The sequence below is a fragment of the Pararge aegeria genome, chromosome Z (genome assembly GCF_905163445.1).
Source record: "Pararge aegeria chromosome Z, ilParAegt1.1, whole genome shotgun sequence".
NCBI lineage: Eukaryota > Metazoa > Arthropoda > Insecta > Lepidoptera > Nymphalidae > Pararge > Pararge aegeria.
This window is the reverse complement of record NC_053208.1, coordinates 11,848,105-11,865,101: the sequence shown is the minus strand read 5'-3', so window position 1 is coordinate 11,865,101 and position 16,997 is coordinate 11,848,105. Positions and strand designations below refer to the sequence as shown.

Here is a 16,997-nt window from a genome sequence, read left to right as displayed (position 1 = left end):
ATGATCTCAATTTGGAATGCAACGTTTTTATTATACCTAATATAAAAAAAAATTACATAAAAATATCTGTAGACTGTAGACTTAATATTATGTAATTTTAAATGTCTTTGGAAACATATTATAATCATCTCTATATTTAAAAGTGCCCAATGTAGAATATTATTTGCCCATTGATATGAAAAACTATTATTTAAAAAAAAAATATCAAAAAAAGGGCATTTAGTTTATCAGCGTAGTTATTGTATTGAAATGATTATGTCTAAAAAATGTGGAAGATGGTAGTTTACCTGCCATCAAGTTCTGGAGTGCCATTGTAATTTCCATTGCAAGAGCATTGTATTTTTGGAGCGATAGATTTATGTAATTTAAAGATTATTAATCGTATGTTTAAGAACAAGTCCTATTGTTGAATGTCTATCTATATTCAGAGTTATTGCAGACAAAGGGCAGCTTGCAGGCAGGGCGTATACAGCTTATCAGCTGTCATCGACACGCCAATACGGAATCTACAATTGTAACAATTCAACGGCTGCCTTTAACGAAAACCGTAAACATGTCAAACGCAACATTTACGGAGACGGCTGCAATTACCTTTACCGTTAGCAATATACCGTTTGTCTGTAAGAACCTAGTAAATGTTAAGAATATCGTACTTAAAATAACTTTATAATATTTAATAATATACCTAATATAATTATTTTATATGTTTTAAACTCAAACATTAACGTATACTTACATTAATTTACTTTTTTTTTAGACCACATTCATTTAAAATCTAGTTTGATTATATTATTATTTATTAAATGCTATCCACGTTTGAAACAAGATACGGGCATTACAATTCAATATTTTAATTAGTTTATTTTTAAGTAAAAGTAAATAATCGATTATCAACGTCAAAATTAGCTGTAGAACTTTATACTTTCTATAGCGATTGGCCATTCATCAATTCTGGGTGTTAGTGAAAAATTGTTAATTTGATATTAAGTATCAATCAATAGATAAGTTTACATGAAAAAAATCCCGGAAACAAACTTATTGAATAATGTATTGAATAAGATAAAAAAAAATATAAAATTTATTTATTAAAATGAATAATAGTATGTAATAACATAAGGTACAAATCATATATCCAAACTGTCGGTATGGTTAAGTTATTTTGGTTACGATATTTTATGTAATTACCAAAATATTATCTAGTCAAAAATGTATGTTCAATTTAAAATGCCATACAAAGTATTATTACATTCAAATGGAATCTATTTAATTTATATAAGTATGCAAGGTATTTGGAAAAGGGGGTACTACAACAGCAAAAATCAAAAGCATTCGATGTATTACTTAATACTCGATACGAAAAATGATTCTATTTTCAAATAGGTACTTAACGTATTTTTCAGTCATATCTAATAGTGACCTAATATCCAATTTAAAGCCATATTTACACGTGTGGGAATGTGCATGTACATGTGGCTGTAGTTTATATAGATCTGTGTTTATATTATCTAGAAAGTTTCTTTTTTCTGTTGCCATAATACTGCTGCTGTTATACACAAGACCCCATTTAACTTAAAAAGGAAACAGCGCTGGGAATCACATATTGTTTCAAATAAAAACAATTATTTCTCTTCAAGTATTGAAAAAGTAGTAAAATAAAAGTATTTCATTATCATAAATATATATACCACTTCGGCATAGTACCTACTCCCCTTTCCATACACCTTGTATACCTGATATAATAAGCACTTACGTTTTTTAAGGTTAAATTTATGTTTACACAGTAGTACAAAAATATATTAAACTATTAGATATTGGGAACCTTTTTTTCTCTTGTCTCTTTCGTTTACCCATACTATTATGTTCTGAACGCATATATATTAGGTTTTCTATTCCATATACGGTATACATGACACCGTACTTATTACATTCGATCATAAAACTCGTAGCAATTTCATGCGCGTGTCTTAATTAAGGAAATGAGGAGGAGGCGATTCAAAGCAAGACGAACTCCTTTGACATGTGCTAAAGTATATTTGAGATTCGAAATAAATATAGTCACAGATTAGACTTTAAGTTATAAGAAAAAATAATTACAAATAATTAAATTAATATTTACAATAAATATAAGCTGTCTAACTGTTCACTTATGGGCTTGGTAGCCAAAATGCTGGCGCTATTGCCCCTTTGAGTTGCTAGACTTAGCCGTTGGGCTAAATAAACTCTTGGGTCACCAGGCGTTTTTACATGTGCTGGATATCGACATGTTAAGATTTCGCTGGCTTTCTTAGCCGGCCAGGAAAACACAGTACGGTAACTAAACAAATGTTATTATGGCCAATCGGTATAAAACAGCATTTTAAAAATTTGGTTACTTTCATGCTATGCCACAGATAAGAATACATCAAAGATCTTCTACTGACAGCAGATCACTTTCGATCAAATCGAAATTTTATGAGTGTTCTCGACATTTGCAGTTAAGATCTATAGTTCCTCATACTTTTTAATATGACACAATAATTGCATTTAACCTTTGGCCGTGCGGTGAAGGCAGATCAGAATACGGTGTGACCCCACTTCCCGTGGGTGTCGTACGAGACGACTAAGGGAATGAATAAATATAACGGAGAACGGGTAGAAGCGTCCTCTGTGCTGCTGCTATCGAAACTATATTTATATTGCAGAAAATAGCTGTACGATCAATATATAAACTTAAATCACGCGAATCCCTCCGAGAGAAGTTTAAAGAAATAGGTATACTTACTGTAGCTTCACAATATATTTATAATAATATAGTATTAGTAAGACAACATATTAGTCTTTATAAACAAAAAGTGGAACAGTCGCCTTACAAGAAATGGTCATAAATTAGTGCGGCTGCATATCGTCTGCGAAAGGTACAGGGGTTATTTGTGGGTGGGACGCTTTTATAATATGATTCCTAAGGTAATTTTGGACATACAAATGTATACATTTAAAGGATATGTTAAAACACATTTATTACAGCGAGGTTACTATACAATTGATGAATTTCTTAATGACAAGGTTGCTTGGAAGCATCCGGATCCGCTTTCATCTCTCACAAGATAGAAAAATGAATGTTAAAATGTAAAATGTAAATTGTTGATGTTCGAAAAGAGCAACTGCTGAGTTTCTTGCCGGCTTCTTCTCGGTAGAATCTGCCTTCCGCACCGGTGGTAGAGTCACTACAAAAAAATATAAATGAATTTTGAATTTGAATTTGTGCTACTACTGCGAGTATTATCTACTGCAATCGCCAACCCGTCTGCCCAGCGTGGTGATTACAGGTAAACCCTTTTGTTGATGTAATTGCTGATGACATGTTTTGACGGTCGACTGGCGCAGTGGGCATCGAACCTGCTTCTTAAGTCCAAGGCCGTGGGTTCGATTCCCACAACTCGAAAATGTTTGTGTGATGAACATGAATGTTTTCCTGTGCCGGTATGTTTATTATAAGTATTTATGTATATTATTCATATTAATCTTCAACAATCATCTTGGTGCCCATATCACAAGCTATGCTTACTTTTGGGGCTAGATGGTGATGTGTGTATTGTCGTAGTATATTTTTTAATTTATTTACATATTGTAAAATGATGTTGCATTCAACTGGCAATGCCCGCTGCCGAGCCTAACAATGACAGGCTTATTTCCCATTGACAATCTGATGATAATAAACCTATTTCGAAATGTATTGCGGTATCAGGTGAACATACAATAGAGTTAACAGAAAAATGAGTTAACATGAACATATATTTTAGAGACCCATTATAACTATAATATTTAGGAAAAATTAGCACGTTCCATGCTGTTGGTCGCGCTTGCGTGGAGCAAGGAATTTACCATGAAGAGGCTATTGTTGATATAATAAGAGAAATTTAACACCATTGTTGCCCCTTCCCAAACGTTTAATATATATAGAAGGTGAAAGTTATGTTACCTTTTACACTCGTTTAGTTATTCATAAAAATATCACTTCTATATAATGGGTACAATGGTTTTCCTGTTATTTTTGAGCTTACTGAACTTCTGTCAATCGGATAGATCGAATAGCTCAGTTAACGTTATTCCCAGAAAAGGTATCTTGTTTGGAGGTTTTTTCCCAAGGCATACGAAGAGTAGTGTACATTTTAATAAAGTTCGTGACTACCAAAAGGAAGGGCGATTTTGGCCTCCGGTACAGAAAGAAAGTAGGTGTAAGTAACCAAGATTTTTATATCTTTTATTGCGATTGTTGAGTTAATGGAAAAGCGAGTTTATATACTTACTTAATATTATAAATGCGAAAGTGTATTTGTTTGTTTGTCATTACTTTACGCTCTGACTTACCAGCCAATCAACTTGATTTTTGGCATAGAGTTAATTAAGAGGACAGAGAGTAACATAGTTTTATTCCACGAAAACAACGGTTTATTTGTAAAAACCGTAGTAAACGTGGACATAGAACACGGGCAACTGCTAGACATTAAAGAATGTGTATAAGAGCGGTGATAGCTCAGTGAGTAGGGCTTCGACTACAATTTCGGGGGGCTGCGTTCGTATCCCAGCTCTAACTTTTCTAAGTTATGTGCATTTTAAGGAATTAAAATATCACTTACTTTAACGGTGAAGGAAAACATCGTGAGGTAACCTGCATGCTTGAGAGTTCTCCGTAATGTTTTCAAAGTAATGTGGAGTCCACTAATCCGCACTGGGCCAGCGTGGTGGCCTACGGTCTAAACCCCTTTTTACTGCGGGAAAAGACCCGTGTTCTGTAGTGGTTTGGTAATAGGTTGATATGATGATGATAATAATGATGTATTAGATTTACTTAGGAAATGTTATCTGTGCACTCCCATGCACAAGAGAGCGCCGTCTGTGCAGGTTCATCAATGACATCCTTTATTGGAACCTCGTTGAGTGTCAAACAACTCAAGAAAAAGCAAAAGAATAATTTATTTTTCTCATAACAGTTCTATCTCTATTCACCGTGATAACATTTCCGAACGGCGCTTGTACCGGTGCCTCTGGGGACAATGGCACCTGTATGACTGCAAGAGAGTGTTCTTCCAGGGGCGGTTCGGCTAATGGATACTGTGCTAACGGTTTCGGGCTTTGCTGCATTTGTAAGTACTTTGCGCTTATACCTATTTAAATCATTAAGCATCTTCAAAAGTCGTTTAAAAGAATATTATTTATCTACGGTGTCATGAGCTTATTATTTATATTTGCTCTGTATATATTTGTATATATTTATATATATATATATATATATTTATACATATATATTTATATTGTATGTATTTATTTCTATATTATTTGTATTTGTATTAGCTATTTGTGTATTATTGTTCATGTGGTTTATGTTATGACATATTTTTGAAATTGCACTTTCCCGTTTCCATAATCATTTTCTTCTTTCATTAAGGGTTGTCTGGAGGAGATCGCTTAAAGCGATAAGACCGCTTTTGCGCATTATTATTTTGCTAGTATTTATGTTTCAATATATGTTATCTTTATCTATCTATCTATTTATGTAGCATCTGCCTATTTTTGTGGGCAGGGCACATAGCTCTAAGAACCGATGGACGTTGGGGTCTTAAGGTGCTGGAATGGCGACCACGTACCGGTAAATGCAGCGTAGGTCGGCCCCCAACGCAGTGGACAAATCAGGCGAGTCGCTGGGAGCCGCTGGAAGCAAGCCGCCCCAGACCGTGGATTGTGGAACTCCCTACAAAATACCTATGTCCAGCATAGGACGTCCATTGGTTGAAATTATGATGATGGTACCTATTAATGTAGGCTGACTAGTGAATTAGTTATTTTGTGTATCAAATAATAGAAGTCCATAAGTTAAGTAATTACCATGGTTATCATATTAATTTTTAATTTGCACTGAATTGTCGTCATCGATTAAAAAAAAATAACATTCTCTACTAGAAAAAAGTTATAGTCCCACGTAATTAACAGTGCACAAATGGACTAAAAAGTAGAAGTTTTGGTCCTCGCTCTTGTTGTCTCCTAATCCTAAGGTTGCATGGCACAGATCGCTTTTAAGCGATAAGGCCGCCTTTTGTATTCTACTCCAGTTTTTTGTCTTTCTCTCTATTCGTCCTTTATTTTCCTAACTGTGTAGTGGTGTACAAATAAAGAGTTTAAATAAAAATAAATAAAATAAAAATAAAAAGTAACTACATAAACAGATTAAAAGTATTGTATGAAAGTATTTTGAGCCCAATCTAGTTAGATTGCGATATCACGCGGTAACTTCATAACGTATTAAAATTAAAGCCCTTTAATCTATCGAATCCAGAATATCTCTATGCGATAATCAAAATTTGTTGAGTTGTAAAACGTCTTAATAATTTAGCTTATCGATTTAAGTCTATTTTAGGTACACCACTTGTCACTTTGTCGATACACAGCACAATAAACATTAGTTCAAGGATTTTGATCTCGTTGTAATAGCCGACATTGTCTGGGCAGCGTCGCGCCTGAATAATATGAACTGCTTTTACATAGCAGCTAATTGCAGGGATCCACATTTAAGGACTGGATTGCTCTGCCTAGACGGCTTCTTCGGAACTCGTATATAACCTTCGTAAAGACTATCCTTACCTCGTGATACTCGTGATAGTACACATATTAATAATTCTTTACTATTCTAGTTATGACGTCATGCGGCAGTACTACACCTGAAAACGGTACATACTTCGTGAACTCCGGTTACCCTTCGACGTATGACGCAACTGGTTCCTGTGAACTAACTGTTTTAAAGTCACACTCTGATGTGTGCCAAATAAGGTATTCTATAACTGTTTATTGTACAAACTTCCATACAATTTCAAGCGCATGTACAAACCTAAGTAGTAGATACATTTGGTTACCTACTCGATTTTGTCTTTATTTGTGGCATGTTCTGGCGGTTGTCAACAGAAAAATTATACTTGTATGCAGTAAAATAGGCTTATCGTAATCTATCCAACGAAATGTTGTTGGAATACCTGCCAAATATGGATTTCTTTGAATTTTCATTGTTCCCCCGTAAAGTTAAATGTCAGGTTAAATAAATATTTAATAAATTTAAAGGGGTTATAAATACCATACGCATTTTATACGACGATTTTAATCGCCATCATCATCGAAAAAAACCGGATAAACGTTTAAATACGATCTCAAAAGATATTTCATATTTTGATGTTTTTCAACTGTATAAGACGAAAGAACGCAGACGAAGTCGCGGGCACCAGCTATAAAGATAAATGTTATGTTCCGATTCAATTGGCATTAAAGCTTTCCAAATATTTATAAATTACTGTGTAAGATATTTCGAACTCCAAAAATGAAAATATTATTCGTTGTTTATTTTCATTTACAGAACGATATTAAATTTTCCTTAATATATTTGCATGATAACTCAAAAATATACGATGAAATAAATATGAATATTTTAGGAGAACTCTATTAGTCCTATTGTAACGGAAATCTGAACATAAACACTCTCAAGTAGCACGCTTGAAAACTGATCATGTCAGCAGAATAGGAAATCGATACCGTGAAATCTTGTCATGCAAATTGGTGTATAAACACAGCCAAGCTTACAAATCATGCAAATTGACCGCTTTACTTGATTGTCTGTGGCCTACATTACTTTTCATAGGTATTTTTTTATAGCACGTTAACTCATTGGTTTGTAAACTGTCTTATTTCCAGTAGTCTTTTTTCTAAATGATATTTCAGTCTCATTGAAATTTAAGAATTTTCTTAGATCTTCGGATGCATCAAGCTAAGATACTGAAATTTAATTGAACATTTCAAATTCTTTAGTAGGCAACATGCCATAATTTGCTTTAAGGCGGTTCCTTCCTATAGCTACTTAGTGACTTCTACTGGCAGTGGCTAGATTTAAAGTATTCGTTACAAGTAAATATCGTTAATAAAGAAAAACATCAGAGACAAAAGTCAAAGTCATTCTTTATTCAAACAGGCGCAAAGATGGCACTTTTGAAGCGTATATCATATAAAAAATGTGTACATTGCAGTAAGATGAAGGCAAAAACTACATTCGTAGACTTCAAACTAAAATGCAACGGTTCCGAATGCGCCCTGGTCTACCTGGCTGGGTGTCGTTTTTGTTATCACCATCTGATATAGTCATTGAGGTACAACTTTTGAAAAACAACCTGGTTAGAGCAACAATTCACACCTAATATTTTTCATCGTTTACATAATCCATATACTTTATGACAATGTAATAGGACTTTTATATAACCTTCCGTTTAAGACAAACTTTGAACTTTTTAAGAGACATCTCCACGATATAAACCGGTAGTTTATTAAAACCAAACATTATAGATAGACTGAACAATAGCACAACAGCCATGTAAGCGTTTGACCATAATAGTCGGAACGGGCTTAGAGCTATGAATAATAAAATTATGGTAGTCCATTTGAGCTAACGACTTCGCAAGTGGCCTTTATTTACACACACGAGTTTGACGTTAAAATGAACAGAAAGTAACACCCACTGTACCCGCTTTGCCTAACGATGATAAATGCTTATTACTTTGATAAAAAATACTTTATAAACACGCAAAACTGAAACTGTTTGGTTATATAATAACTCCTGGTCAAAATTAAACTAGCCACTTTGCCATTTCTTGACTTGATAAGTACATTTTTCCCATACAAAGTTCCATCCACTATGTAACGATGCGAATCTTGCCGTGGAGATCCTGTGACGTCACTGGGTTTGGATCGCAAATTTCGACGTAGTGAAAAAAAGGAATTGTTCTACTTTTCAAATTTTAGGCACTGCTCTATAACAGTACCGGTCGTACCCAGGCGATCCTGACCGAACTCTGTTAAGTCGTATTTCGACGCTAAGAGACCGGGCAGCCAAAAAAAGTATAAAAAAACACGCGTTATAAAATTTCCACCGCTCAAGGGGTTAAACAGGTTAAAATCACCTAAGGAATTACCAGTCCAGTCCAGTCCAGTATGGAAATTTTATTTTGCAATTTGTTAGGTTAATTAGGAATCCCGAAAAACGAAGTATAGCAAGAGGCGCAGGATGCGACGCGGTGGGTTGAAGTATAGCTGTTTTGTATAGAATAGAGCAATACCCAGATCATTTCCACCGCGCATTTGCATATTGTCGAACAATCTCCCATCTGATGTGTTCCCTCAAAACAACAATGTAGGGTCATTCAAGGGGTTGACAAACAAATTCCTTAAAAGCCGGCAACGCATCAGTGGCTCCTCTGGTGTTGTTGATATTCATGGGCGGCGGTGGCCCTCATCAGGTGACCCACTAGCTCTTTTGCTCGCTATTAATATAAAAATAGCGGAGGAATGGATTGAAGAAACACTTGTATTTTATTAATGATAAAAATTCTATAAGAACTTATTGCTTTTATTAAAAAGGTTAGATTTTGACCGTTTCACCATAGCTGGGCCGGAGAGCATGAACCACGTGTGCAACCAAGATCAATTCATCGTATCCGGCGGCAACCCTGTTCCAGCAATCTGTGGATTTAACCAGGGCGGACATAGTTGAGTATCAGACTTCCAAAAGAAAGAAAATATCCAATGCTTTTTTATGTTAATTCAAACACATTGCTAAAGAAAATCTCGGAGATAAAACTCAACAACGCAACATCTCTTGGTAACTGAACGTTTCCCTAATTCATTTAAATACTAGATAAATGTAGTTTTTATTTTCCGAGTCCTATTTGCAACTTGTCTTTTTAGAGTTCCGTACAAACGTACATGAAAAATATCACCGCCGCTCGTTTATTTGTCCACCAGTAGGTTTTTTTAAATAAACGTGTTTTCTGAAAATCAAGAGGAAGATATTATCTTTACTTCAGCGGAGGCGGCGATAACTCCGACTCGTCAATTATTGCAATAAAATTATGAATCAGTATTGGCTGGTACTGTACCTTTAAAATTTTCCCTAAATTTTCAGTGTACATAGACGCTGGGATTGGAATCACGAATCCCGTCAAACTTACTTTTGTCACAAGTGGTAATTCATTTGAGAGATTATGGAAAGTAAAGGTGACTCAAATACCTTGCAGCACTATTTATAAAGGTAACAATATGTTTTTAATATCCAAACCAACCTGAAATTCGGTTAGAGGGTACAGCGCGATCTAAAAAAATAATAAACGAGAAGGGAAACATGGGAACAAAAAAATACATTCCTTTTTTGTATTACTGGTAAAAAATACATAAAGAGATAATATATTTTTACCCTAAAGATGTTCCGCCAAGCAATTAGGCTTTTTGGTAGGATCACCGATATAAATTAGGGGTACGGTAACGCAATACCCCAACTGTTATGATACATCACCAGGTAATTTTGCAGTCAAGGGCGGTTTTAGTTCCGGCGGATTAAAAAAAAATAAGATATTTTTACTATGGCATACCTCTTAAGTAACCGCATCTAGTGAGCTACGATCGTAAACAAAACCACTCGATTTAAATGTACGAGCTCAGTGCAAATAAATTATTCTGTGCCGACCATTCGTTCGATCTTTTATTCATAGCAATATATTTCGAGTGCTAAATGGATGTCACGAAAACCAGTATTATAAAAATATAAGGCTGTAAAAATAAAAGCTAGGTTTTGGCCATGATATGTTTCATACTAGTTTATAGACGATTACAACCCAGTGAGCACATTAAACTGTTGGACTATGTATTTTTTTTTTTAAATATACTACGACAATACACACATCGCCATCTAGCCCCAAAGTAAGCGTAACTTGTGTTATGGGTACTGAGATAGCAGATGAATATTTTTTTTTATAAATATAATACACATAAATACTTATAATATACAGATAAACACCCAGACACTGAAAAACATTCATGTTCATCACACAAACATTCTCCAGTTGTGGGAATCGAACCCCCGACCTTGGACTCAGAAAGCAGCGTCGCTGCCCACTGCGCCACTCGGCCGTCGATTTATGAATTACGTGTGCATTACCAACCTGAAATGGAACAGTTAGAAGATTCTTAGCCCTGATTTCCATTCTCCTACGAGAGAGCAGGCTAGCCGTTTGTTAAGCTGATTGCGAAAATATTTATAAATATTATATCGACCTGGTACAGAGAGCGCTGCGGTCTTCTAATTGGTAATACCGAGTCCGGACCCTGGCAGAAATAATTTGGGAATTCAAAATTTCTGAATTTTCTCTGTTCTATTCTGGGGCACTGAATAACGAACATACAGAATCCTCATTGAGCCATAATTGCATGCAGTGCATTGTGTTCTAATACAGAGAAGACGCCTCGAGCACGTCCAACTTAACACCCGTGGAATGTTGCTAGCTCCCAAACTTTTCCCACTTCCCTTTTTTATGGTAACCGCTTAGAACATTTGAGGTAAAATAATTACTGTCAGCTGGTAAATGACTGAAGTGACTAACCAGCTGTTCGAGAAACTCTACTAAAGTGGAGTGGTTTTTGATGCTTCAAATATTAGTTGAGTACACGGATTCTGTATGTTCTTAATTCTGGGGGCATAGGCTATGATTATTTGAAACAAGAAAGAACCCATAGTTATTTTATGGTTATGAATATTATACTCATAACTGATTAAACTGCTTCAGTCTTAAACTGCATCATCGCTTATCACGAAGTGAGATTGCAGTCAAGGGCTAACTTGTAGTGGAATAAAATAAATATATTTTAATAACCACGTAAAAAGACGAAACATCATAGCTATTATCATTTTTATAGATTATTCGGTAATCTTACAGAAGTACGTAAGTACGAGTTTTTGTTAATAACCCTCGCAAAACTATTAGCAAGAAAATCAAGCAATTTTCCAAATATTCATATTAACGTAGACACGTTATACTTATGAATATTAGCCAATTTGCTTCAAAAACCTTATATTGAACTGGAGAAAAATTTGCAGCAATCCCCCGGGAACCTTGCATATTTAAAATTGCAGTTTTGGTTTCGTCCGATTTTCTATTCCATCTGCTATTTTCCAAGAAAAGTTTTGAACTGGATTTTTACCGTGAATACGTGATTTGTAAATAAGTTTAACTTTAAAATTGCCTTCACTCCACAACCTAATGTTATTTTCATTGTGGTATTTTTTATGATACCTATAGGCAAAAAGACAGGCCTACTCTCGCGTAGCAGAGACGAATTAAAATCTATCTTTTCCCCTCCACACTGCTATTTCTATTTCAAGGGTTTTAATAATTAATACAATTAATTAGCGGTGATAGCCCAGTGGGTGGGGGGAGCTCGACTTCCCTTTCGGGGGGCCGAGTTCAAACCCTAGCACACACCTCTAACTTTTCTAAGTTATGCGCGTTTTAACAAATTAAAATACCACTTGATTCCACGGTGAAGGAAAACATCGTGAGAAAACCGCATGGCTGAGAGTTCTACATAATGTTGTCAAAGGTGTCAGGAGTCCGTCAATCCGCACTGGGCCAGTGTGGCGGAGGAGACCCGTGCCCTTTAGTGGGCCGATAATGGGTTGATATGATGATGAATATCTTCTGGGGTTTATCTTATCTTATCTTATATCTTTAGCAATTCTTGTATATATATCATTGAAATCTCGGAATCGGCTCCAACGATTTTCATGAAATTTCTTATACAGGGGGTTGCGGGGGCGATAAATCAATCTAGCTAGGATTCATTTTTAAAAAATGTCATTTTATTCGTGTTTTCCGGTAATATACGATTAGGTGCAACGAATTTGCACGGGTAAGCTAGTTTTTTATTAAATGAGACAATTAAGCCAATGGATATATAAACGTTGAAAGTTCTATAGGTACCAAGATAAGATGAATTTTATCATCTTATATTATATAGAGCACAGATGTTTTTTTTTGTTTGCCTGTTACTCCGAACAGGCTTCGAAAGTACTAAAACAAATAATAAGTAAAATAGATTTTAACTAATTTTATCGGACATTTAACAGTCGTAGTTAGAAATAATCATAAGTTATTTTAAACCTAAGGACTGCACCTAAACAAAACAGTTATTTAAGAGCTACACTTAAATGAAAAAGTTAATTTTAAAACTACAACTAGAACGACACCTAAATTGAATACTATTTACAGAATACGTATTTTAATATTTTCTGTATTTATATAACGGTACTACTATTCGTTGTTGGTGTAGAGATAAAACGCGAAACCGAAGTACACTAAATTCTTCTTCAAACCTCTATAGTCGGTCCTATCCATTTACAAACTCCAGGTAACATTGCTTACGCAGCACAATCGACTATTTTTGCTGCCGCTTCTGCCACGCATCTCTCAAATAAACTGTTCCTACGGAATGCTTTAAAACTAAAACAAACACGGACGAAGTAGCGGGCAACAGCTAGTATTTGTTAAAAGAAACTTAACTTAAGGTGGAATTAAAGAAGGCCAGTAAATCTTTTGTAGGTACACAGCTCTATAATAAAGAAAAAGTAGAATATAGATAATTGGATATCGATTTTAAAAACTATCCAGTAAAGTAGTAAGTTATACCAATATTAAAATCTTCCCTTTAAAATATCCCCATAGAATAGTTATAGTTAGTAAACTATTTAACAATCAAGATACATTTTGGGTAATAATGAGGAATGATATCTTACAAACTACATTTTTATGTTTATATTTTCGGTTTTTGTACTTTTGTCTGTAGTTTAAGCTTCAGTACTACTGAAGCTTAAACTACAGACAAAAGTACAAAGTAATTACCTAACAAAAAATGTTTACTTATTTATGTACTAAAAAGAGTCAACACTCCTAATACAATCTGTATATGGAAACCAAATAATACTTCACAGGCTTTAAAGGAACATTATGTACTGTCTCTGAGACATATCTGATGAACCGAAAACCAAATAGTTATTGAGTAAAACACTGCCATAGTTTTCATAAATCAGATAAAGCGCTAACATAACATGCAAAATTAAAATCAATCAATCAATCAATCAATCAATCAAAAATACTTTATTGCACATAAGAAAAAAAAAAAAAAAGAGACAAAAACGACAAAGGTACAATTAAATTTGTGTAACAAAGGCGAAAACCATTATGAGGAATTGACTCAAACACACATGAATCCTTATAGCGGTGCGCAAAACTCATACTATAACTAATACTAACATACATATTAATAATTACAAAAATTACAAAAACAGTACATATATAAAATAAAATAAAATACTATATGGTAAAATAAATAATACTAAAACTATATATAATAATGTTATCGGTACAGAAAGTAAATGTGGAATATAATAATCATACTTACAGTGTTAAATAATAATTCTTTAGACGAGTCTTAAAAATACTGTGTGATTTAGCGTAACGAATGTCACGTGGAAGATCATTCCACAATTTAACTGCCTTGATAGTAAATGACTCATTGTAACAGTGCGTACTGCTGATTGGCACTTTCAGATTATTGTCACTCTGAGAACGGAGAGTAAGTGAAAGAATTGAAATAGCACCAAGAAATGTAAAGCGATCTTTAAGATAAGTCGGAGTATGTGGATGAAAACTTAAAATATGATAGTTTCGTCGGTGTCTAATAGTGAGCCATTGGAGTTTTATTCGGTGTTGAGGTATATGGTCTAACTTCTTAAGCCCAAACACAAATCTTATTCTCATGTGTAAAATCATATGACTCCTGTCACTTTAATAGGTACCGTACGTGTGGTATGCGCGTGTCGGTATTTTATCGTCATAATGACGGCCGACTGGCGCAGTGGGCAGCGACCCTGCTTTCTGAGTCCTAGGCCGTGGGATCGATTCCCACAACTGGAAAATGTTTGTGTGATGAACATGATTGTTTTTCAGTGTCAAAAAATTCAAAATTCAAAATTCAAAATTCATTTATTTCAAGTAGGCCTAATACAAGCACTTTTGAAACGTCAAGTCTGTCCGTGTGTAGTGACTCTACCACCGGTTCGGAAGGCAGATTCTACCGAGAAGAAGCCGGCAAGAAACTCAGCAGTTGCTCTTTTCCAACATCAAAAATTTACATTTTATATTTTAACATTCATTTTTCTATCTTGTGAGAGATGAAAGCGGAGCCGGATGCTTCCAAGCAACCTTGTCATTAAGAAACTCATCAATTGTATAATAACCTCGCTGTAATAAATGTGTTTTAACACATTCTTTAAACTTATGGATTGGTAGGTCCAAAATTACCTTAGGAATCATATTATAAAAGCGTATACTCAATCCCACAAATGACTTCTGCACCTTTCGCAGACGATATGCAGATGTCACTAATTTATGACCATTTCTTGTAAGTCGACTGTTTATATCCACTTTTTGTTTATAAAGACTAATATGTTGACTTACAAATACTATATTGTTATAAATGTATTGTGAGGCTACCGTAAGTATACCAATTTCTTTAAATTTTTCACGGAGGGATTCACGTGATTTAAGTTTATATATTGACCGTACAGCTCTTTTCTGCAATATGAATATAGTTTCAATATCAGCAGCTTTGCCCCATAATAAGATCCCGTAAGACATCACACTATGAAAGTACGCGAAGTTAACAAGTCTTGCTGTTTCTACGTCAGTAATCTGTCTAATTTTCCTGACGGCGTAGGCAGCCGAGCTTAGTTTACCTGCTAGTGTATCTATATGGGTACCCCACTGAAGCTTACAATCCAAGGTCATGCCCAGAAAAACTGTGGAATCTTCCATTTTTAGTGATTCTCCATTTATTATTATATTTTTATTAACTTTCTTTACATTTGGTAAAATAAATTCCACACACTTAGTTTTTTTTGCATTTAAAAGTAAATTATTGACAGTAAACCAGTGCGACACATGCGACATAACACGGCTTACATCGTCAGAGTTGTCTCTACCTCTATCAGTTTTAAAAATTAGAGATGTATCATCAGCAAACAGTACAATGTCACAGGTTTCACTGACATGGTGTGGTAGATCATTTATATACACCAAAAATAGAAAGGGACCCAAGATTGAACCCTGTGGGACACCCATTGACGTAGCCGACCCCTGCGACTTAATGTCTTTTATGCAAACCCTTATTAAATCAAGTGTCTGGGTGTCTATCTGTATATTATAAGTATTTATATGTATTATATTCATAAAAATATTCAACAGCTATCTTAGTACCCATAACACAAGCTACGCTTACTTTGGGGCTAGATGGCGATGTGTGTATTGTCGTAGTAAATTTATTATTATTATAAGTTAACACTGTCAATAGGTTTGTCATAAGTAAACACAATATTTGATTTAATAATTATACAGTGTGATTCCTCATGAAATATACTTACTTATGCATCCCTCAATATTATTTCGTAATTCTGTTCCACGTTGTATGATATGTATTTCAAATAGGAATGTCGATTTGTTTTCAGCTGATGAAGGTTGTCTGCAATATTACACGGGTGTGTCCGGACAACTAAAGTCCTTTAATTACGACCCAACATCAGGACGGCAGCTAAGCAACCAGGATTACGGGATTTGTGTTAGGATGGAAAGAAACTTTTGCGGAATTCAATATACAGCTTGTATTGACCCTGGTAAAGTATTTTTACATCGGTACGATTAGTTTTTAGTTGTATAACTTATACTAGTATAAATCATCAAGTTAACAAAGTAGGTACCTGTTATGTCAAATTGTATACAGATAGATCTTGATTTTGGTTAACCAAATAAAATAAACGCAAACTCCATTGCGTTGTTTATTTACCTGAGACTTTAATTAATTTAATGATGTATATTATTTTTGGTAATAAACCATAAACTACGTACATAATACCCACATACTTAACTGCATAGGTACCTTGTACGAACTTCAGGATATTTTATCTACATGTAAAAATCTTGCATATCTGACTATCTAAATATGCTGTTAATAAATCTACTATGAAATAATTTTTCGGTTTTTTTAACGTTTAGTTCAACAAAAGGACATCATAAGATGGTTTGTTTCGATAAAAATTTCAACTAGGTATA

At 34.5% G+C, this 16,997-nt stretch overlaps 1 protein-coding gene across 1 annotated transcript in view; it reads left to right on the top strand.

Annotated features, from left to right (window-relative positions):
* Positions 1-3,707: 3,707 nt before the first annotated feature.
* The window catches only part of LOC120636547, a 41,846-nt gene continuing 28,556 nt past the window's right edge, over positions 3,708-16,997 (top strand). Inside the window, exons 1-6 of the mRNA XM_039908077.1 lie at positions 3,708-3,724; positions 4,093-4,214; positions 6,666-6,801; positions 9,424-9,551; positions 9,968-10,093; positions 16,397-16,561. Of these exons, the coding sequence (XP_039764011.1) occupies positions 3,708-3,724; positions 4,093-4,214; positions 6,666-6,801; positions 9,424-9,551; positions 9,968-10,093; positions 16,397-16,561 (694 nt within the window). The remainder of the gene's footprint in view (positions 3,725-4,092; positions 4,215-6,665; positions 6,802-9,423; positions 9,552-9,967; positions 10,094-16,396; positions 16,562-16,997) is intronic.